The sequence below is a fragment of the Rhinolophus sinicus genome, chromosome 14 (genome assembly GCF_057876585.1).
Source record: "Rhinolophus sinicus isolate RSI-liver-muscle chromosome 14, RSI-T2T, whole genome shotgun sequence".
Taxonomy (NCBI): domain Eukaryota; kingdom Metazoa; phylum Chordata; class Mammalia; order Chiroptera; family Rhinolophidae; genus Rhinolophus; species Rhinolophus sinicus.
In genome coordinates, this window is record NC_142514.1 from 5,975,124 (window position 1) to 5,994,988 (window position 19,865).

At 51.8% G+C, this 19,865-nt stretch overlaps 1 protein-coding gene across 1 annotated transcript; it reads right to left on the reverse strand.

The window, feature by feature from the left end:
- Nucleotides 1-1,515: 1,515 nt before the first annotated feature.
- GPR157 (G protein-coupled receptor 157) lies at nucleotides 1,516-19,727 on the reverse strand. The gene is made up of 4 exons (XM_019746801.3): nucleotides 19,199-19,727; nucleotides 7,914-8,127; nucleotides 4,713-4,907; nucleotides 1,516-4,289 (listed from the first exon to the last, which is right to left on the reverse strand). Exons 1-4 carry the CDS (start codon nucleotides 19,579-19,581, stop codon nucleotides 4,077-4,079), a joined length of 1,005 nt encoding a protein of 334 aa, XP_019602360.1. The 5' UTR covers nucleotides 19,582-19,727; the 3' UTR covers nucleotides 1,516-4,076.
- Nucleotides 19,728-19,865: the final 138 nt, after the last annotated feature.

Below are 19,865 nucleotides of genomic sequence, written 5' to 3' on the forward strand. Positions count from 1 at the left end.
CTCCAGCCCCTGGCAAACACTGATCTTCTCACTGTCTCCATAGTTTTGCCTTTTCCAGAATGTCACATAATTGGAATCATACAGTGAGCAGCCTTTTAGATTGATTTCAGTTAATAATATGTATTTAAGGTTCCTCCACATCTTTTCATGGGTTGGTAGCTCATTTCTTTTAGTACTAAATAATAGTCCATTGTCTGGATGGACCAGTTTATTTATCCTTCACCTACAGAGGACATCTTTGTTGCTTCCAAGTTTTGACAATTATGAACAAAACTGTTATAAACATCTGTGTGCAGGTTTTTTTGTGTGGACGTAAGTTTTCAACTCCATTGGGTAAATACCAAGGAGCATGATGGCTGGGTCACATGCATACAGGAGTGTATTTAGTTTTGTAAGAAGCCGTCAAGCTCTCTTCCAACATGGCCGCACCACGTGCCTCTCCACCAGCAATGACAAGATTCCTGCTGCTCCACGTCCTCACCAGCATTTACTGGTGTCAGTGTCCGGATTTTGGCCGTTCTAACAGGCGTGCAGTGCTATCTCCTTGCTTTAATTTGTATTTCCCCAATGACACCTGATGGGAGCACCCTGTCATATGCTTATTTACCGTCTGTGTATTTTCTTTGGTGAGGCATCTGTTAAGGTCTTTGGCCCATTTCTCAATCAAGTTGTTTTCTTATTGCTGAGTGTTAAGAGTTCATTGGATATTTTGGATGACAGTCCTCTATTAGATGTGTCTTTTTTCCATTTTATTGAGAAATACTTGACATTTATCACTGTGTAAGTTTATGATATACAGCATGATGGTTTGATTTACATATACTGTGACATGACTGTAATAGGTTTAATCAACATCTATCATCTCATGTAGATACACTGATGTGTCTTGCAAGTATTTTCTCCTAGTCTGTGGTTGTCCTCTCATCTTGATAACGTATTTTTAACTTCACAAAATCCAGAAAGTGGAACAAATATAAACTTTGGAGGAGCAAAGTTCCCAAGATGCAGTAGTTAAAAAAAAAAAAAAAAGAGCGACTTCAAGGCGGGGCTGCATGAGCTGTGCAGGCACGCACAAAGCCAGGCAGCCGGCTCCAGTGGCTCACTGTGGAAGGCTGCTCCCCTCAGAGACGCGCCCTCGTCCCAGCTGTCCCTGACCACCCAAAAGCCTGTAGCTGCCATTGCAGTGGGTCACGGCGTGTTGTGATAAAATGATGCAGGAAAGATGACAGAGTCAGTGGCGCAGTACCAGAGTGTCACACTCATGCGAGTTTAGCCCCAAGCCGTGGGTCCCTGGAACTTGGACTTGTTGATCCTCATATGGTACAGGCCTGGGAATCTGTATTCTAACCCCCCCCCCACACACACACACACACACACCTGTGATCCTATCAGGTAACTCAGGAGAAGCTATGCCAGTGCATGGGCCAGCCACCTACTTGACGGCGTCTGCCCACAGAGAGACCCCCGAGCACACCTCCTCACATCACGGGCAATCAATTTACCAAACACGCAAAAGAAAAATAATTATTTTATTTCATTTAAAATAGCATGGCTTTGGCCTCAACCTACACGGTCAGGGTTTTCGTTACAATTTTGCACGTGTGAAAAACCTCACGTTATGTTATCACGCCTGGACAGGAAGTTTGTAAAAATATCTCCTTGTCGTGGACATATGAGGAACTCTGTTTGCATCTCAGCCCTGGTCAAATAAAAACCTTTATTAACAAACAAATAAAAACATCTCAGAAGCACAAAGAGGCAAAAAGTACCTGGTGAACCTGATTAAAGGACCAAGGTTCCGAGAGCGCTCTGAGCTGAGGACACACAGAAATGAGACCCTAGCACCTGTCAGGCTGAGGCTTCACATCTGTACCTGAGGGATGCAGGTGGGTAAACATTAACGACACTGACCTTGCTCTGATCAGAAGCAAGAGCCCTTCTTGGGCTTTGAGGCTGTGACCTCATTCCCACACACCCTTCAGTTCTGAACTCCACCCACCCAGCTGGACTGATCTCAGAAAGAGGTGATGTTGCTGATTTCAAGGTTGCCTACTGGCCTCAGGCCCCAGCCATGGGACGAGCCCCTCCCCTGCCCACTTGGTCTCCACCACTCACAGTAACAGTCATCTGGCTGCAGAGACTGGGCGGGCAGCAGAGGAAGCTGAGAGGTAAACACCAGGGTATAACTGTTGGGAGGGTTTTACAAAAGCATTCAGACAGCACAGCAGCGGCATCAGAGTGGAATGTGAACTTGAGGGAACCCGAGGCACCCAGAGACGCTCTCCTGAGCCTCTGACTCCCTCTGCCGGCCTTTCCTGACTGGGGAAACTCGGGTGTGTCCTGTCCTGTAGAGGCCATACCCAGGGGGCCGTCTGAGCCAAGGATTCTTGGGCCCCCTTCTGAGCAAGACTTATTTTAGCATCTTCCCTCTGGGGCCCATACTCAACCTCACCTGTGATTAGTTTTCTTTTCTGTAGCAAGCAGCTTCCTGAATTTCTGCTCCATTCTAGAAGCTAACATAAGGGTCTTGACCAGCTATGCACCCATGATCTGCTGTAACATCTTTAGGGGAACCCCAAATTCCCCTTACATAGGCGAGTTCTGTAAGGAGGCTGCCAGGCTGACAAGTAGCTTTCTGTAGGGCAGCTCAGAGCTTTCCCTGAATCCTATGGGGATGTCCACCTCTTGCTTATTTTCATAAAGAAAACTTTTTTAAAGGAAACCAAAAATGAGCATTTTGGACCTAATTCTATAGATGACTATTCCTTTCAGATTCTCTTCCTGTTACAGATTTTGCTTTTAAGAGTAAAACAGGAATCCACAGTACGGTGTGGCTTTGGTTTTAATCCAGAACCATTTTACGGGTTCACAAAATCACTTCAGTTTTGCAGAGTTCTCATGGAACCCAAGGGAGGGACACCTATTAGGTAAAGCTGTCTCCCCAGGACTCCCGCAGTGACATTTACAACTCTGATTCTTAGCCAGCGGCTTCTGTGACTTCACAGAGAAACTGTTTTCTGAAACAAGAGGAAAATGTTGGTGGAATAGCTATAGAATATAGAGATACAAGCACTTATTTTAAATCCTTTTTCTTTTAAATGTAAATAATCACCCTGTGACACAGGTCCCTTCCCCAAACCAAACCTTCACCTTCAGGGAGGGATCAGTACTTGGACCAATCACAAACTCTCTGGTCACCTTTCCTATAAAAACTAAACCAGGAAGTGAACAAGCCAGACCCCTCCCCAACTCATGCCCATTTCAGTCTTCACAAAACACACATGCGCTGGCGGGGGTCTGTAGGAAGCCCCTGCAGTGGCCTCTTCTTGTCCTTGTTCCAGCCCTTGCACTGCAGGAGGGGACCTGGATTTGAAGTGACTGGTGGAGGCAGGAATCTGGAGTCTGGCCTGTGCTTGAAACTCAATCTACACCAAGGCAACCCACAGAGAACTGGGAAGGTCCTAAGGAAACCGGCTGGCCTGAGCAGTTGTGTTGGGCTGTGCTCATGACAGTCACCAGGAAACCTCGAGGGCAGCTTCAACCTGGTTGGCGTAACTGACTCTTTTGTTGACCAGCAAAGCTCTCCAAGAAAAAGCCAGGCTTTCTGAGGAATCTCAGCACCCTGACAAACCGGGAATCTGTTCCATGATACCCAGGTGGGGGACACCTCTCTGAAACACCCCTGATATTTTGTTTAGGATGCGTATGCGGTATACACACCTACTTCCTCATGCTTTCCCCACAGATGTGAGTCCCTCAAACTGTAAACTGCAGTGTGGTCACGAGGCTGATGACCACTGGATCACAAGGCGACCTGGCAGTAGTCACCTGCCACTGGTTTCCCTGAATCTCATTGCCAACCCTCATGCAGACAGATACCCCGAGGGCAGCAGGATGCCATGTGAGTGGCGACGTGCCGTCTGCGTGTCTAAGACGTAGAAGGAGCTACGTTTGTAGCTGTTCCCTCACCAGAGTCAAGAGCTTCAACAGCAGAAGGCGCCAGTGCAGCAGACGTCCCCTCCCACTCCCAGGCCCAGGTAGGCAGCACCCACACACAGGACTAGGAAGGGAAGAGCTCAGGTGCTGGGAAGTTCCTCGGGGGTCCATCTGGGTCCCTGAGAGTCTCCCGCCTTAGAGGGCGCAGGAGCCTTGAGAGGGCCGGCGGAGCTCTCGGCAGGAGGCTGGGAAGAGCAGCAGCAGCAGACAGAGAAGAGCCGGGTTCGGACGACTCGGGTGCAGAAGACGAACATGATGCAGTTGGCACCTCCCTGAAATGTGTTCCCGATACCCTGTCAGGGAGGAGAGAAGAGGCATGATTGCCAGGGCTGCAGTGGGTCTTAAGCACACAGGCAAGGAGGCTGGGGAGTGCTGCGGACCCCTGAACCTTGTCCTCCACCCCTTGGGCTAGCCTGCCATGACTTGCCATGTGGGCCTCTGGCAGAGCTCTGGGCAGGTCTGAACTTGCAGCCCAGTCAACTCCCCTGGGGCTACTCCTGGGCCGCTGTACAGCACTTCAACGTCCCCGGTCAGCCACACTGACCTTCCGCCCTCTCTCACAGGCTCCCTGTCTTGGGCAGAAGGAAGGCACAGTGGAGCCGAGCCCCCTGCCAGCCCCGGGCTGGCTGATGCAGTGGGACGTGCCACTCTGCTGGGGGGAGAGAACTGACCCTGCGCCAGGAACAGCAAGGGTCTGGGAGGGCAGAGCTACGCACATGCAGAACGACCAGCACTGGGGTCCGCACCGCCGGGGAGCCACAGAGAGTCAGGACGAATCGCACGGTACTCCAGACCCGGAGGCAAATGAAGATGAGCGGGATGAGGACCAGCTTCTTATCAGCCATGGAGCTGTGCTGCTGAAGCCGGTGCGCCTCGGAGAGGATGGGCCGGTACTCAGAGAGCGCCTCGTGCTATGCGGGGACAGCCGAGAGCAGACGTGAGTGGGATGGGCTGCCCGCCACCTGCCCACGGGCTGCCCTCTTCCCAGGGGCTCGGACTCGCTGGAGGAGGAAGCAGTGAGGCGTGCAGTGCCTTCCACCCGATGGTTCCCATCTCCAGCCCAGACCTGCTGAACTCCCGTCCCCTGGTCCACTGCCCGTGCCACACCTCCACGGGAGTGTCTCAAACATGGCTGAAAACGGATGCCTTATCTTGACCACCAAGCCTCCTGAGTGCTTCCCCATCTCAGCTAATGGGAACGCCATCTTTCCAGTCGCCCAGACCAAAATTTGGGAGTTGTCTTTGGTTCCTCTCTTTTTGTTACAGCCCGTATACCATCCATAGGCAAGGCTTGTGGGCTCTACCTTCAAGAGACCCAGAATCTGGATGTTCTGTCCTCTGCCACTGCCACCGGCATGGCCGAAGCACCATCACAGCTTCTCTCGACAGCTGCACTGCCTCTTAACTGGTCCACGTCCATCACCCTTACTACCTAACCCTCTCCCTGCTCAGCACAGAAGCATCATGGTCCCTCAAAAACCTAAGTCCTAGCAAGCCGGTCTTCCACTCAAAACTCTTGGTGGCTCCGTTTCATATATTCCTTATAATGTCCCCAACCCTGGGCTACCTCAGATCTCACCCCTACTGTTCCCCCCCCCCCCCAGACCTCACCCCTACTGCTTCCAGCCACATAGGCCTCCTTATTATTCCCCAAATATAGCAGGCCCATCCCACCCCAGGGCCTTTGCACCAGCTGTTCCCTCCATCCGGAATGTTCTTCCCCATCCGTCTTCATGGCTCACTCCCTTACCCTCTTGCAGTCTTTGTTCCAAAGTCGCCTTCTGGATAAGGCCCATCCTGACAACCCTACTGAACTGCAAAGGCGTTTCCCCTGTACTCCCATCCCCATAGCCAGCTCTTTACTCGTGTCTGTCTTTCACAGCTCTTGTCATCCTCCTTCCGAGACATCATTCTCCCTTGCTTACCAGGCTGATTGCTTATGATCACCCTCCCCCTCCAGGATGCCAGCCCCCTAGATCCTGCCGCCTAGGAGGGACTCACAGGAGGGGCTCCGCCCAAACCTGGGGCAGAAAGAAGAGGTGAGTAGGCACCCGCTTTGCTTCTCCACCTCTGGGAATGCCCTTCAGTGAAGAAGGGGGAGGCTCCACTTCCAGATTGGCAAAACTGCTCAAAACAAAAATGCGTTTCAGAGCCTGGTCCTGAGTGGAGGACATGGAAGGCCCACGTGAGGGGAGAAGCCAAACACCTTGGCATCTCTGGACACCTGAGCTGCTGCAACTCACCTGCTCAGAGCACCTGCCTCCTCCCCAGAGGAGAAGCCCCTTCCAGAACTGAGCCACCAGGGTTGGGGTGCAGCTGGGCACCAGCCAGGGCCACTGTCTGCTCCTCTCCAGAGCAAAGCTTGTTCCAGCTCCTTTATTTTTAGCTCTCCTTCTTAGCTAGAGGCCGGGAACAACTTGTACAGCCTCACCTCCCCACCCACGATTCTTCCCTTTTTCTAGAAACTTGCAGAGTTGTGGGCCCATTCTCACACACAGGGGTCAGCTCGTGGCCCCAGGCTTCCCGCTGGCTAAAGGGAGACAGAAGGCACAAGAAGGCAGCTCCAGAGCCTGGTGGAGCCCTGAGCGCCCTCATCAGGGAGTCCGGAACTCTCCCAGGGCAGTGGAAATGAGGAGGGGGTAAGAAAGGCACCCCCGGCCCAGGCAGGACACCAACTAAAAGGCCCCAAGAAGACAGGATTTCAGAGCAACTGGTGGGCCCTGCCAGCCCCTCTCCGGCTGAGCCAGAAGGCAGGCAGGGCGGGGTGATAACCAGCTCAGTTTCTGACTAAAAAGAGAACCAGAAGTCATGACTCACATGGGAGGACCAGGTGGGGATCAGGTGTCACAGGCCTGCGAGGAGCACCCTACAAACTCGGAAATGGCTGCTGAGCCAACACTCAGCCCTGAAAGATGGGGACACACTCTGCTACAATTTCAGCCTTGAAAACTCAGGGCACCGCACCGGCAACCCTGCAGAATGAGCTTAGAAGTCTGTATTCAGTTTCGGGGGAAGCCATCTTACTGTTCCAGCCACTCGTCACATTTTCTCTTATCATAATGACTTACACTTCTGCCTCCCTAGAGGAGGGCAGGACCCATGTCTGAGTTCTCATTATAAACTCCCACTGCCCCACAGAGCTTTTGTGCAGAGTAGATGCTCGGTAAAAATGTACTGAATGAATGGCTGACAGATCACCGGATGGGTTAACACGAGGCTTTTTTTTTGGTAGCAGTTTGCTCGTGTTTAGGAGGAAGCCCATACTCTACATTTGCAGAACTAGTAGTTAAGAACAAGGAACAACAAAGAACAACTTGGCCAGACTGTCAGAGAAAAACCATTCTTTCCTAGAATTTCTGGCCGGCCCAAGTTGTCAGAAGTGTCCTAGACTCCTGGCCAGCTGGGCCAGCTGTTGATTGATGAATCCTTGAGCGCCTGAAAAGTCTACCATTTATGACCTAATTCTTACCATCAAGGAGAATGAGCTGAGTCATTTGTATCACGGATGAGATTCCAGGGCCTCCCCTGCCACTTCAGCTCTTACTCTATCACTGTCCACCTTTCATCCAACCTCCCCTCAAGGTTGCGCCACCTCGGAGGTCTCTCCAGGAGGGGGCAGTAGAGGGCTGTGGCCCAGCACACAGGCTGGGCGCTCCCTCCTCACTTGCTGGGCGAGTTTGGGGAGCCCCTTAACCTCTGTATGCCCCCCTCCCCGTTTCCTCATCCACAAATGAGGAGTCACAGGACCCGCTCCTGACGGCTGTGTAGTCAGCAAACCCTCTGTCACTCTGGTCTGTCACTAGTTCTGTCCCCAGAGGTGGCCGACCCCAATGCCAGGACCCAGGGGCAAGCCCACACTGGGCAGTGGCCACACAGCTCTGGGCCGGGGGCCTGCGAGGACCAGTGGGGTCACCTACCGCCCTGTTGATGTGCTTCCTGATGAGGAGGTACAGCACGGGCAGCGTGACGTAGGCCAGCAGCTCCCACAGCTTCCCCGTCAGCAGCATCCACAGCACGCGGTCCTCCGCCTCCAGGTCGATCCAGCACCAGCCCACGGACACATCCGAGGCGTCATAGCCAATCTTCTTCAGACTGACAGCTGCCACGGTAATGGCCAGCGGGACCCCCCAGCTGAGGAATAAAGAGCAAACGGGCACGGAAGTCAGGCCCGGGCCCCCAGCACTGCCAGCAAGGACGAAAGGACTGAGATGTTCTTCAGACAAGAACCACGCTCTCTAAAGTGTCTCTGGAGAAAAGAGGGGCAGGAACCCTCAAACCCCCAATCCAGGCCCGCTTCGCCCAAGGCCTGCCAAGCCCAGCCCAGTACCAGCCAGCCAGCCTCCCTAGCCAGTCTCGGTCTAGGGGTGCACAGACTTGTGGCTTGGGGTTGTCTGGGCAGGGAGTTCCAGGGTCCCGTGTACCTGCAGAAGGATCTAGAACGGGGACTGTCGCTTTCGGGTGGACAGCTCCTAGGTCCTGCAGCCTGCTTGCTGTATGGGAAGGGGGAGTACCCTAGCAAGGGTCAAAGGGGGCCCCCTAAAGCATAAAGCCCAGGGCAGGGGCCCCTTCTCAGGGAAGTGCAGGGCTCACTATTCTAGAGCTTAATTACTACCCCCATGGCAACACAGAGGGATGGGTTCCAGTCCCTAAGGCCTGCCCACAGGGCCTACACCAGTCTCCTTGCCAAACATTTTAAATCAGTCAGGGGGACACACAGAAGCTACCGGGTGGCACAGCAGGGTGGCTAAGAGCTCAAACTGGGACCCAACAGGCTGTGTCCAAGTCTCAGATGTGCCCCCATTTGGCCTCAGTGTTTTTCTCTGCAAAGTGGGGATGATAACCAGGCAGGGTACAGCAGAGTATCAGAGCAGGTGGCTGTGAAAATAAATTAATTAGCGTAAGTCCAATGCACAGGACAGGCTGTCAGGGCTGCCGGCTGCCTGTGGTGCCAGCAGCAGGAATGCATGAGGCCTGCACACTCTCTGCTCCCAGGAACAGGCCACACAGCCTGGTCCTGGGTCAACCACCTGGAGGACAAGCAGTATGCAAACAGGACAGGTCATCAGTAAATACAGTTCAGAAATCGGTTATGTTGTAAGACTCTGTGTGAGGAATATCAGCTCGTTCCGAAAGTTGGAGAACGATGATGAGACCACAATTGCACGTCTGTTGCCAAAATGGGGCTAGAAGTGCTGTGTTTCCATCAAGTTCTCCAAATGCCACAGGGCTGTGGAGGACGCAGGGTGGGGATGGCGATGAAAGGGACAAAGTCAACTCCCCTGCCTGGGAACCCCAGGACTAGGCACTACAGGACACCCTCCGAACAACCCGCCCCTGGCTCCCCTCACTGGCCTCTGCAGGGATGGACAGTGTCACTGCGGGGAGTCACCGGCGCCCTCAGTGTCCGCTCCCGACAGTGGGGAGGCGGGAAGTCTTAACAAGTCCTCCTAGAAGTCACAAAGGCCAGAAGGGGCAAAACCCCCCAAAAGTTAAAGCATTATGAGAAAGGTACCAACTTACACTTAGGAGCTTGTCCATTTAAATACTTGTTCTATGTAGTTATTTATCTGGTAACTGAATGTATATCATTGTCAAACTGTTTTGTCGTAATAAAGGGTTAACCCTTTAAAACTCATACCATCCTGAGATCTTAGGACAGCACGTCACAGCTGTGAGCTCCATGAGGACGAGGGCCGTGTTGTGTCACTACTGTCTCATTGGGTAGGGGCAAAACAAGGGCCTGCTGGACGGACGGACGGACGGACGGACGGATGGATGAACGAACTTTGAACTAAGTGACTGAGACAGCTTTCCCCAATTCACTCCTTACATGTCATTGCAAGAACATTATTGAAAAAGAAGCAAAAGGTTTTTAAAGTGGTCAAAGGACAATCCTGACATTATATGTACTGTTTCTCATCATGCTTTGGTATACAGGGCTCCTCCAAGGAATTTTGGGAAGGGAAAAGCCCTGTGTGTAGGGACGGTCATGGTGAAGGAGGCTGGACTGGAGCTGGGGGCCCATTCAGGCTGGAAGGAGGAGCAGAGGCATGGCGGCACAGGCCCTGCTCACGGCCGCACTCTGCTCTTGCCCCTTGCTGTGCCCTCACAGGAGACCTGGGGACCACCCAGCGACAGGCCACATTCTGTGATCACAGGTGTGTTCTCCTAAAACTACAAAAGCTGTGTTCCCTGTGTTACCGGGATGTGCCCAGAGCTGAGTCTGTGTTGGGAAATAGCCAGAGAGAATACCAAAGCGGCAGAGGGCTTTGAAAGGGTTAAGAATGTGGGTTGATCAATCAGAGTCACTGTTTGAACTTAAGCACAGGTGGCAGCTATGTGGGGGCCAGAAGCTGTTTGGGGCGGTGTTTCAGTGGGAGGTGGTAGGAAGAGGTAACACCAGCACGCGTGGGGATGGAGTGGGAGCAACTACTAAGCCGGCCAAGCAGGCGCAACCAGACCCACCGCGGACGGATACGGACCAAGGCGGGCTGCTGATGCTTAACTGGCTCGCCAGAAAAATGCAGCTGTGAGCCCACGTGTACATATATACCTACATGTGCACATACACATTTTACTGAAATCGAAGGTATGCAGCACAATTTATAGGGAATAATACACAAAACTCCTATTGTAAATTCCACACGGCCATTTGAATCTCGCAGAATGCTTCGGTTGATTTTCACAGAACTCTGCAATCTGCAGGCGCCTTCGGCCTGCAGTTAGCAAATGAAAGCAGTTCCACGACATGAAGTTGGGTGACAATTTCATTTTCCTTAACAAGTGAGAGGAAAGCGAACTAAGAAAGACACAAGGACAAGACGAAGGCCCCAACTTCACTAGTTCGACCGTGACGTAAGCAACTTCTTTGTGGGCTCAGATAATACTCTTCCAACCCTGGGAGAGTATTTCTTTTTTTTCCTGCTCCGTGACCTTGCATCTACTCGTCACCTCCCCCTGAAATACCGCCCTTCCTGCCTGTCCCAACATGGCTGCCACCTCTGCTTAAGTTCAGAGACAAGCTATATATATATATATTAAATTAAAGTTTGACTTTAATTGATCCAAACTGATGACATATGCCGGGAAGCAAGATCTCAAATGCTCCAAGTAACACTTTTAAGTTTAATCGTTCCTTATTAACATAGTTTCCATCACTTTCTTAAGTCCAAATCAGGGGTTCAGCAAACTATGGCCCTCAGACCAATTCGGGCCCAAGGTCTGTTTTTTTAAATAAAGTTTTATTGCCACACCACCACATTCACTTGTTTACATATTATCTGTGGCTGCTTTCAAGCTGCAATGGCAGAGGCGAGCAGGTGCCACTGGGATCACGTGGCCTGTGAAGCTGAAAATCCTATCTGGTCCTCTATAGGAAAAGTCTGCTGACCTCTGCTCTCCACAAGCAACAACACAATAAATGAAGCCCTGATTTGTAGTGTTTGCCGATTTCCACGGTGTACATATTCCCACCACGGCCAAGTTCAAGCCACCGGCACACGTAGTTGGGAGCAGACGCACAGCCACACACCACCAGGTAGGATTTCCTTCACACAGAGACAACGGACGCAAATAACCTCAGGTGCACAGGGCGGAGTTAAATGTAGTAAAATAATTAGAAGGTAATTAGCTGTGAGTATTTTTATGGCGTTTGTTTTTAATTTACTTAATTGTAAGTTTACATAACCTACTTTTTAATAATGGTTGTATTTCACAATCAGTTCACAAAATGCCCTAAAACTTAACAATCGGGGCTCACCAACCAGCTGCAGGACACCACTGGAAAGAGGATGCAAAGGACAGGGAGCTGAAGATGCCCCAGGTTCTCCACCTACAGAGTGAGGAGAAAGCCAGTATTTTGGGCAACCTCAGATCAGCCCAGCTGTTCTCTGACGAGGGGGACACCCTGAGCTGCAGGGTGGGGTGGCACTTCCAATACGGACAGTGTATACTTCCAATTGCTGACGTGCACCACCAAACAGTTTTTTATGCCTCTACAAAAAGTAGTCACCAACAAAAAAACAAAGCCAGAACAGGTAAGATAAGGCTTAATGACAGCATATGTGAAAAAGACCAAGGGCTTTAGTTGATTTTGACTTAGAACCCGTGTGGTCAGAGAGGTTGCCCGATGCCCAGATGTGGGCTGTTCAGAATGGCTGGCGAACGGTCCTGCCTCTGTGCGGACACCTGTGACCTATGTTCTAAGCCCGAGGTTGTGAAGTTGGCACCAGAGCTGGGCATGGAAGGAGGCATTCTGCCTTGAGCTATGCTCAAATGTTTGAAGACTCTCCCCCAGGTCCTGCTGGGGGAGAAGGGGCTAGATAGCTAGAAGAAAGGGCAGGGTGTCCTGCTCAATCTTAAAACTGATGAAAGCCCCAGGACCAAGTGCAGGGATGTAAGGAAAGGGGCTGGGGAAGGGACACAGTTAAGGCAGGTGAGAGATAAGGCCTCTTCTCCGCAAACCTGTGACTCTGAGCCTAGGGGAAGCAGGGCTGGGCTCATCTACATGGAGGGAGCCTGAAGACCACACTCTGAGCAGCTTCTCCCAGAGGTGCCCGGGCCCCAGCTCTCACTCATGTTCTCCTGGAAACTGGGGTCAGTGTCTGAGTCAGCTCCCCTCCATCAGAGGCTGTCATGAGCTGAGTTGTGTTCCCCCCAAATTCATTTGTTGAAGTCCTAACCCCCAGTGCCTCAGGAGGTGACTGTAGTTGGAGACAGGGTCTTTAAAGTGGTGATTAAGGTAAAATGAGGTCACTAGGGTGGGCCCTAATCCAATCTGACTGATGTCCATATAAGAGGAGATTAGGACACAGAGAGACACCATGTGAAGACACAGGGTGTAGACGGCCACCTATAAGCCAAGGAGGGAGATCGCAGCTTGAGCTCAGACTTCCAGCCTCCACAACTGTGAGGGGATGGATTTTTGTTGTCTAAATGGCCTTGTCTGTGCCCTTTGTGAGGGAAGCCCAGGATTCTAACACAGAGGCTTTCTACAAACTATGCGGGAGAGAGTCATGCTTGGGCAGGGATCACATCCCAGCTCCTGGGAACCCCACCCCCAGAGGTCAAGGAGGGGATGGGAGACACCCCACCCCCACACGCCAGGACTGACAGAGCTGGGGGGCGAGTAGGGGGGAATCCTCAGCAAGCTTAGGGGAGGGGAAAGCTGAGCAAAAGCATCAGATCTGTAGGGCCAGCTTAGCTCTTCTTAGAACTGGCCTCTTTTCTGTTTTCAAATCTCCTCCAGGAAAGAGCAACTCGAAGCGCCACCAGACTAGCCAGGTGGTGAGCGAGCTATTTCCAAGTCCCTGGCATTTGTCAGACGACCACGAGCAGGCTCCTGTCCCCAGAATAGCAGTGCTCTGGGCTTCCCTTGGGATCTTCCAAAACCTCTCCCCGGAGTCAGGGTGGAGGCACCCGCAGTGACAGAGAGACACTTCCACTTCACACACAAATGGGGATACCCTCCCCCACCGCAGATAGGGTCAGTCTGCAAGGGACTCAAGTCTTCCCAATAGTTTGCCCCGCCGGTGGGTTCCTACACTTTTTCCTCTCCCCAAACCCTCACCCTTACTACAGATCTTGGGAAGAGGGGGGTTAGCCGGGAAGGAAACAATGGGGTCTTCTCCCCACTTCTGTGGACCAGATAGCAGTGCCCAGTCTGTGTGATGCGTGGCCGTGGAAAGCCTTGAATGTTAACATAACTCAAAGAAATGCTTTGCAAATAAAACGATCAGGCAACAACGTGCCAATTGAGAAAGCTCTTGGGAACAGGACAGGGCCGCCCAGAGGGAAGGCCGGCTGAAGTGAGCCAGGCCTGTGAGAGGAATCACAAGGCCCACTGCTGCCTGGAGGTTTCTCTCCAGCACAATGGACACTTATTAGTGTGGGGCTAAGGGGTAGGACGTGGGAGAAGTTCAGGGAGTCGGCCAGGCTACCGCGAGGTCACGCTGCAGCTCTGCTGCACAAGAGGGGAGGGGTGGCCAAAGGAACTTTTAAACACACCCCCTGGCACCACCTTCTACAGCCCTGGTTCTGGTGGGCACCGAGGAGCCATCCTGCAGTGCTCAGAGATGCTTCCTGCCCACCTGGCTCCCAGCCTGACCTTGCCCTGGCGAAAGGGTCAAGGGGCAACGTCCCTGCAGCGGGCTTTCCATGAACACACAAGCGCAGTGTGGAGAACTACTACACAGCAGTGCCCTCTGTACTTTTGGGGGGGTAACAAACTCTGTCGTTTTGGGGAGCACTGACTGAGGTGGGGTGCTGTTCATGCAGCCACTGTGTCCATCCCTCGTTCAGACACTGCCTGCTCGGGGCCCTGTCACTGGGCCCCACAACAGTGAGCTACTTTCCAATCAGAGTTTAGAGGACTTTCCCTTTCAGGGCCATGTTTCCCCTTTTCTCCACATTAGAATTTCCCACTCCTCAGAGCAGTGGGTTCTATGGTGAACTTGGGGTACCATAGACTCCCTCCTCTTCCGGAACCCCCAAGCAAACTCCAGACGGTGGGGGAGTATGCGGGGGCACAGGACTCGCCCCTGCCAGAGATCATGCCCACACCCACGCCCATCTCAGTGGAGCCAGAAGAAATCCTGACTGCTCGCGGGAGCCAGCTAGGCCGGGACCCTTACTTTTGACATGGCGAGATGAGGGCCCCCCCCCCGCCCACTCACACACACAGAGCCAGACAGAGCTTCCCCCAGGCTCATAGGACACATGGGTTGAGGCCTGGCATGCAGCTGGACGGGAGGTGTGCAGGTAGGGGGATGGTTCACTGATCTTGGGGGTGGGGTGGGAGCTGACAACTGCTTTTGAAAGGCAGGTCACCTTCTGCAGGGGTACAGGCCCGGCTTCCGGCCAACTCTGCTCATCTTATGGGAAGGGAACTGAACCCACCCACAGCAGCTCTAGGCCTGAGCTTCTAGCACTTTCTTAGGTGAGTACTATAAACAGATGGCACAGAGGCACAGCCACACGATTATTAAATGTGGGGCGCCTGTGTCATGCTGCTTCAACAGCTAAGATACAGTAGAAAGCGACTTCTTAACACAGGTTTCCCCCTGAACACTGAATATTCTCATACAACCTTACAAGGCAAGCACTCCCAGGAAATTCACTTCAGGACACTGTCAGACCCAACAGATGCTACAGCCTTGGAAAGTTTGAGGAGGAAGAGTATATCTTGTTTATCTCAAGAAGATATGTATTAATTACAAAAGGAAACACCGTAACTGCAGTGGAGAACTGGCAGACAACACCTCAGCCAAGCGAGCAAATTTAACATCACCAGTAATGGAACAAATCAAAGTCACTGGGGAGGAAGCAAAGAGAAGAACACGCTTCCGTGAGATTCCTGCCAACAGCGCAGAATTTGGATCCACTCATGAGGGAGCGCCAGACACCCGAGCAGAGGGACAGGCTACAAAACAACGGCCTGTACTCTTCCAAAAAAGTCAACGTCATGAAACACCAAGAAAGCTAGAACAACTGTCCCAGGCTGAGGGAGGATAAAGAGACTGAAGACTAAGTCAACATATAAGCCAAGATTCCCTCGGCTCTGGGGGCATTATTACAAGGCTGACAAATCTCAGAGAAGTCCACAATCAGATTACAGCACTGCTCCCTGTTCATCGCCTGCTCTGGGTCTATGTGGTTCCTTAAGAGACTGTTCTTGTCTTTTGGAAATACACATAAAGGACTCAGGGACAGCAGGTCTGCAACTGACTCTTAAAGGTTTCTGGAGAAGAGGAACTGGAGAGGATAAAGGTAACATGGAAAAATGTTAATAATGGGGAAAATATGAAACGTTAAAAATATTATTGAATTATATTTCAATTTCAAAAATTATTGTCAAGGCCAAGACACAAGATGGAACCACAAAAAGAGGACAGACCTTGGGGTTCTAACCCTGAGCCTCCACTATGTGGCCTGGGGCAGGTCTCATCAGCTATGACTGGTGGGTAATCGTCCTGCCATTCCCTTCCTGGTGACAGTATGCTAAAGAATGGGACAGCATTCTGCAAGAGCTCAGGAGCCAGAGGCAGCTCATGATCAAACACAATTTCCCTGAGAATAAAGTCTAAGTTGCCCTCCTCCAATGAGAAAAAAACAAAGTCTTTCTGCAAAGGGAACCAACCAGGTCAGGTATTAGGATAGGGCCAAGCAGACACTTTCTGGGAGCCTGTGTAGGCAGGATTCTCTCCACACAGATGGCTGCAATCAGTTTTATAGATGGCTTTTGTCACTTACACTGTATCAGACCATTTTTAATAAAATGACATACGGAGTTCACAGACAGTATTTAATGGCTGCATAACATTTCCAGTGGGGCTGTCGTTTAGAACTTACTGTTGCCCTATTTTGTGGACACTGAGGTTACTTTCAAACTCTCACCGTGATAAGAGTGCCTCACAAACTCCTTTGCACATACAGCTTTGCATGTATTCTGGATTAGCCCCTTAGACTTAAGTCCCTACAAATAGGATTACTGGATCAAGAGGTATGAACCAAATACTTTCCACATGGATTATTCCAATTTACATCGCCAATAATAATGTAGGAAAACACCAGTTTCCCCAGCATTTATCACGCTTTTATTCTGCCTTCATACTTTTTTTTTAATTGAATGAGAAAATGGTCCTCAATGTTATAGCTTGTATAGAGTATTAATGGGGCTAAACATTTTCCCATATATACCGTTTCCCCGAAAATAAGACGTAGCCGGACAATCAGCTCTAATGCGTCTTTAGGAGCAAAAATTAATATAAGACCTAGTATTATATTATATTATATTACATTATACCTGGTCTTATAGTAAAATAAGACCGGGTCTTATATTAATTTTTGTTCCAAAAGACACAGTAGAGCTGATTGTCAGCTAGGTCTTATTTTCGGGGAAACACAGTATTTACCAACTGCTTTTACTATTTTGTCTGCATGGGGCCTTTTTCCACATATCAGGATATTTGTCGTTTTTTTAAAATCAATTCATAGAAATTCTTTATAGAATAGAGACACCAACCTCTTGTGTTGTCATGTTTTAAAATACTTTCCAAGACCGGAAGGTTTGAAGAAGTGGACTGATGTTCAGTTGTGTGAAATGGTAAGTAAGTGGAAGAGCGGCTAACCTATGTCTGAAGATGAGACGTCTCACACCAACAGATGCATCAGCAACAATAAACTGATTCTCCAAAGAAAGATGGTGCAGTCCTCAGTGAGGCCATTAGCTATACAGCCTGGGAGGATCTAGGTCAATAAATGGACCTGTTAAACAGGTTTCACCAATTCTCTTAGTCTAGCAACGTGTGAGTGCTAACTTCTGAAAGGGAACAGATTGTCAAAGCCCCTTTCTAGCTTGGACACAGGTACAGTATTGCCTCGGTTTTCGAACATCTCTGTTGACGAACATTTTGGTTTGTGAATGCCGTAAACCGGAAGTCAATGCTTCGGTTTTCGAACACGACTCAAGTCAAATATGTCACACAGCTTCCCCTGAGTGCAAGATCCTGAGGCCTAGCTGTCGGCTGTTTTCGAATGTTTCAGAGCTCGTGGATTACGTTAGAAAACTGAGGTACCACTGTATTTGCCTTTCTTTTAACAAGCAGGTGGATCGCATTCAACAGACAAAATGAACAATTCGCATCTTTTTTATGGCCGGAGGGGACACACAGGCTTTCTTAGGAGTCGTTTCCTAAACGCCACAGAAACCCCCCACCCCCAGAAGTGAAGAAAGAACTCCCAACTCAGGTCTCTTATAAAAGTTGTCTGTTCTATAGGAGCTGTACCACATTTATCTTCATCACTTAAAAAATATATTATAGTCAATATTTTTTAATAGAGGGAGGACAGAGAAGAGATTCTTGCAAAGAAAGTCTTGGGATCCTTTGCAAGTACACGTGAACTCTGGTGTACAGGCTGCCCACACCCAACCAGCTGGGTCTCTAAAATGGACACAGAGGTCAGGTTGGATGCTGCAAGGGGAGGAAAGGTAGCTCCACTTTCTGCGGGTCTCTGAACTGCCCCGGGCACTATTTGAATGGCTTGCTGCAAATTTGACTTGAACAGCTGAGAAGCAGGCCATTTAGATTCCCAGGGACCAGATGGCCTCCATCCAGCAGCTCTATGAAGAAGTCAAGTGACTCCTGCAGGCTTATGACACACAGGTGACCTGTCTCTACCAAACTGCTGACTGTCCTCAGTCTTTGGAAAGTACTCAAGCCTTCAACAGAGAGGCCCTATAATTAGGGCAGTATTTGGTGCTCTGATCTGGGGAGGCAGAAGAGGAAACATGCCCTATAAGATTCCTGCCTCAGGTTCAATACAGGACAGCACCAGATGTTTGACTCTTGAAATTACATTAGGAAGGGGCCGACCTTCTTCTATAGATCAGGGTTATTTGATTCAACGCCCGGGCAGGGCAAGGCTTTGGTCTTCCCTGTTCTCAGAAACTTCAGGCAGGTGGTGGCCCTCTTCCAGACCAACCTCTGCCTCTGACCTCTACCTCAGAGAGTTGCTCAACTCTAGAAAATCAAGATCATCTAGAACAGAGATAATAAGAAACAGGGGCCGCAGGTCTAGTAATGAGCAAAGAAAATAAAGTCTTGTAAATTGTACAGCTGAGGCACTGCGTTTGGCAGAGGGCTGGTTGGATGGGTACTGGGAGTGGCTGAATGCACCTACTGTGGCCTGGGGTGTGGGTAGTGACATGGCTTGGGAGCTGCCCGGCTCTCCAGCTGGGGACAGCCACCTAACTCATCTCCCAGCCTGGGAACCAGGCGCACCCCCACCCATCCCTTGTGCAGCAGTGACGGCCAAAACACAGTGAAGCAGGAGGCGAAGGGCCCAGACTGTCCTCATCAGCTCCCCAGGTGCTTCTAAGTTCCTAGGGCTGGGCTCTAAGGGTGAGTTCTGGCCGCCCACCCTCCAAGGGCTGAGCTGAAGGGTCCCCTCGCCCAGGCTCCGGGTGGGGCGAGCACAAAGGGGAGCCCTCTGCGGTGATGCTCACGGCAGGTCCACCTCGTGGGCAAACTTGAAATCGTCCCTCTGGGGCATGAGCAGACAACTGCCCGCTGGGCGCCCAGCCAAGGGTCGGACCAAGAAGTGGGCGCCAAAAGGGGGCGAGGGCCACAGGAGCAGCAGGCAGGGCCCAGTGGGTGTGGGGGCGTCCTGGGGCTCGAGGTAAAGCAGCGCCGCAGCCACCCACCTGACAATGTGGAAGGCCCAGAGCAGGTGGCCGGCCCGGGGTCCGCGCGCGGGGCGAACGATGCTGAGGTACAGGTAGAGAGCGATGGCCACGGTCCAGAAGAAGGAGCTGGTGTTGGCGAAGGTTGAGAGAGCGCCCTGCAGCACGCAGTCCCACGAGGGGCCCGCGAAGTCCTGCAGAACCCCGTAGAAGTAGGAGGCGGCCGAGAGAAAGTCGGCCAGCGACAGGAAGAGCAGAAGGCGCCGCGCTCGGCTGCGCAGGTCGGGCCACAGGGCGTGCGTGGCCACCAGCAGGCCCGACCCGAGCGCAGAGAGCACGCACGACAGCAGCACCACGGCGCGTTCCGACGGCACCAGGTCGGTGGGCGGCGCCGGCGGCGGCATGGCCGGGCAGGAAGGGAGCCGGGGCTGGAGTGCACGGGCGCCACAAGGACGGACGCCGGGCCGCCAGTGCGGCCGCTACCGCCAAACTGGGCTCCGAGGCGCCAGACGCTCGCGTCCCGGACTGTCCCAGACACTCACTGCTAGACTCAGCCCTGCACCCCGCCCCTGCTCCTGGGCCCGGCTCCACGCCCCTGCGCCCTCACACCACGCCCCTGCGCCCTCACACCACGCCCCTGCGCCCTCACACCACGCCCCTGCGCCCTCCACGCCCCTGCGCCCTCCAT